General features: G+C 48.7%; 1 protein-coding gene across 3 annotated transcripts; it reads right to left on the bottom strand.

Annotated features, from left to right (window-relative positions):
- Positions 1 to 643: 643 nt before the first annotated feature.
- Positions 644 to 3208, bottom strand: LOC123648902 (fibroblast growth factor receptor 3-like). Of its 3 annotated transcripts, XM_045566823.1 has the most exons (3): positions 2300 to 3208; positions 2121 to 2213; positions 644 to 1354 (listed from the first exon to the last, which is right to left on the bottom strand). In XM_045566823.1, the coding sequence occupies exons 1-3, from the start codon at positions 2634 to 2636 to the stop codon at positions 1233 to 1235; spliced, it is 552 nt and encodes a 183-aa protein (XP_045422779.1). In that variant the 5' UTR covers positions 2637 to 3208; the 3' UTR covers positions 644 to 1232. The 3 variants fall into 3 exon arrangements, with proteins under 3 accessions (XP_045422779.1, XP_045422780.1, XP_045422778.1); XM_045566824.1 differs by lacking the exon at positions 2121 to 2213; XM_045566822.1 differs by lacking the exon at positions 644 to 1354 and having other exon boundaries at positions 1868 to 2213.
- Positions 3209 to 3906: the final 698 nt, after the last annotated feature.

Below are 3906 nucleotides of genomic sequence, written 5' to 3'. Positions count from 1 at the left end.
CAAAGCATCCAAAAATAGGCCAGGTGCGGTGGCTCACACCTATAATCCTAGCACTTTGGGAGGCCGAGAGGCGGGAGGATTGCTCAGGTCAGGAGTTTGAGACCAGCCTGAGCAAGAGCAAGACCCTGTCTCCACTAAAAAAAATAGAAAGGAATGATCTGGACAGCTAAAAATATATAGAGAAAAAAATTAGCCGGGCATGGTGGTGCATGCCTGTAGCCCCAGCTACTCGGAAGGCTGAGGCAGTAGGATCGCTTGAGCCCAGGAGTTTGAGGTTGCTGTGAGCTAGGCTGATGCCATGGCACTCTAGCCTGGGCAACAGAGAGAGACTCTGTCTCAAGAAAAAATAAAAAATAAATAAAAAAGCATATAAAAATAAATGTAGTTTGCAAATTGCAGCCAAATCTACATAATTTCTTGCTCTTAAGGATTCAACTTTATTTGAATATACTTTTCCAAATGTCCTTATAACTGCTATGGACAACATAGAGATTCTCATTTTTACATGTTAATGTAAGTAAAGTGTAGGATCACTGATAAATGTTCTGTTACATGGCTTTTATTTCATTTTAGGTTACAATTATAAAAAAGATGATGTTCAAAGCAGATTTCTAACTTTTACCTTTTATTTTTATTGTGTTATTACAATATTTTTATCCCTGGTATCACCATGATTCAAGTTGCACTTCAATGTTCAGTGGTCACTGATTCATTTAAAATATTTATTGAGCACATAACAACTGACAAGTGCTGTTCTAAATAACAAAGTCACATTAGTAACAGACACATTCCCACCCCCACAGAATTTACAGTCTGGCAGGAAAAGCTGAAAGACTACAGGGTGGTAGAAGATCTCAGTCAAATAGGGGAAATATAGAGAGACATATACATTTAAATATAGGAAAGGCCTCTTTCAAGAACCGTTTCTTCAAACAAAGAGCTCAATATGAGTACATTTTATCAGCAAAGGAAGACAGAGATCATGGTACATGAGAGGCATAGGAATGAATGTGTCACATTTGAGGATCTTTACTAAGTAAGATATGGCTCAAATGACAACTGAGTGGTGGTTCCACAGATAATTTTAGGTTCCAAAAATTGTTTAGAATTCCTAATCTACTGAGCAATATAAATTGTACTAGAATCATGAAAGGGACTATGAATTTTACTACATTACATTCTAGAGAGGACTTTTTAAAAATTTTGTAGTAAATGTGTTGCATGTCTTACACTTATCCAAATTTAGTGCATAAAAAGGATAGCATGATAGCATGCTGACATCTTACGTGCAATGAGTTCAGGAGGACACCATGATTTCCAGGTTTGATTTCTTGGTCATAAATTTCTTTATATCCTGAGGAAAAAGCATATTATTACTTTGCCACAAATATAGAACTTTTCAGAAGTACTAATGTGGTAGATGGCTATGTTTATAAGAATATGCATAGTTATATAATAAATATGGCATAAATTCCTGAGGAGCACATTTTACTGTATAGCAAGCAACTTAAAGTGTTTTATATTAAAATAAACGCAACGGCATTATGGAGTAGAATGTAAAATTTGTACAACCATCAAAAACATTAGCATTTGAGGAGAGTTTATAGGCACAGTAAGTAAAATTATATTATTGCTTCCACACGTTTATATTGTCTTCTCCTATGATGACTGTAAGTGGTATACTAATGAATACATTTGAAAACATTGATCATTTGAACTTGTCTGATTCGCATGGTAGTTGACTCTGATTATTCAGCACATCCCCTTCTACATGTGAAAATGCTGATTCATATAAGGTTTCTGTGATGCAGACCTGAATCATCTTCGGTAGTTGTCAATATCAAACTATTGATTCTTTTAAAAAACAAATTGCATATGACAAATTATTTTGGGTCTATTTCAAATTCTAGGCAAATTTACATCCAGTAGAACTGATCACTGCAGAAGATTTTGTGTCCTGGGTGGTGCCCTAATTTTGTCTTTCGTAAGCCACTCCAGAAGCTCTATAATGCTGGTAGACTTCAGTGAACTGGAGCCCCCAGGCTGCCCACCCCCACACACCCAGCCAACGGCAGTGCTGACCCTGATCATGGTAAGGTGGGGACTGTGGTTGAGCCCACCTTGCTGCCACTCTCCTCCACCTGTCACTGGAGCCTTGCAGGGGACCCCCTCACTGCCAGCACCGCTGTCTGGTTGGCCGGCGGCAGCGCTGCCTGCAGAACGGGCTGGTGAGGAGAGCGCTCTGCCAGGGCGGGTGGGGCTGGGGCTTCCCCTGCCTGCCCCTGCCTTTGGCACTTACCCAGCACACACTGCCAGATGCTGCCAAACTCGATCTCCGCCGCACAGGCAGAGTGGCCGAGGTCCAAGGGCACCACGCTCTCCGCGACCAGGCTCCACTGCTGGTGCCGCAGCTGCAGGGGGATGCTCAGGTGGCAGGACTGAACCACAGGCCCTGCCCCAGGCCCCACCGCCACCTCCTCCCAGGGACGAAGGCCCTGCCCCTGCAACCAGGCCCACCCTGAGGCTGTGATGCGATGCCCGCCATGGAACTCCTTGCAGTTCTTCAGCCAGGAGCTGGTGAGAGCAGGGTAGCCGCCGACTGGGCAGCAGAAGCAAATGGTGCGCGTGGCCAGCATGGCCGGCAGCTTCTGCTCCACCCACTGGGGCTGAGATCAGTAAGGAAGGGCCCTGCCAGCCCTGTTATGAAGGTGATAACAGAGGTGGGAGCAGATGCCCATCTGATCTGACTCCCCCTTCCAAATCTGCCCCTGCCCACCCTTAGCCTCCATTTTCCTTCCTGTGAGGGGAGCACGCTGGCCCTTCTGGTACCCCTGCCTTGGTGGAATGAGGCTCCCAGAAGCCTCAACACCATGTCCCCCCATCCCCACCCCAGGCATCCTCAGAACCGGGCCATATGTCCCCTTCCTTCTGCTACTGCTGAGAGGTATGGGTGCTCCACCCTGGCCTGGGGGCCTTCAGGGCATAAGTGCATCTCCTAGGGGAGCCCCAGCCACTCAGGGAGGCTCACCGAGGCAGGCCCTGCAGGGGGGATTCCCAAGACCCAGCAGGCAGCCTATCCAGGTGGACAAGCCAGGACAGGCCTTGGGAGCATTTTACCAGGAAAGGGAACCCAGATGTCCACAGAGCCAGGAGCCTCAGAGGTAGAATCTGAGACCTACGCCACCCTCTGCAGAGCTTAAGGGCCTGGTGGGCACCCGTGAGGATGGCATTCTGGAGGTCCCACCTCCTCCCTGTCCAAATTTTCAGAGCTGCTACCTTCCCCCTCTCATAGCCCAACTAGTTTTTCTCCTTCCTGGGGGCTGCAGTGGGGTCTGTCTTCCTCCTGGACTTTTCGGGAGGCTGGACTGCCACCCACCAGAAAGGAGGCACCAGGGACCCAGGGCAGAGAAGGGAGGCAGCCTCCCCGCTATGGTGATCTTGCAGCTAGCCACCCACAGGGACACACCCAACTCTTAGGGAAGGAGGCTGAGGCACAGGGGGGAGCAGCATGGACAGATGCTGAGAAGAGGCACCTCCCAGAGCTCTGAGCTGCCCTCCTGGGCCTCCTGGGAGAGCCCAAAGAGAGGGACACAGAGCCCAGCAGGCCATGGGAGGGGCTGTTTCCCAGGACTTGGAGACCAGAAGGACTCAACACTGCCCACTGTCAGAGGGTGCCTTCTGGAAGGCAAATCCCCAGTGATCCTTGCAGCCCAACCCCACACAGGGCAGGAACATCAAACACTTGCTTGGGACCACCAGGAGGGCAGGGCGAAGCAGGGACTCAGGGAGTGGGCACTGGAGTGTGTGGTTGAGGCAGGGCCAAGGGTGCAGCCGAGCTGGAACATTTCCATCCTCCCCTGGGGTCTGCTCCCCTGGTTCCTGCAGCTCCATCTCCTTGGCTGGTTC

This window comes from Lemur catta, chromosome 13 (assembly GCF_020740605.2).
Source record: "Lemur catta isolate mLemCat1 chromosome 13, mLemCat1.pri, whole genome shotgun sequence".
Lineage (NCBI taxonomy): Eukaryota > Metazoa > Chordata > Mammalia > Primates > Lemuridae > Lemur > Lemur catta.
The sequence above is the reverse complement of the archived record's forward strand: the minus strand, read 5'-3'. Positions and strand labels throughout refer to the sequence as shown.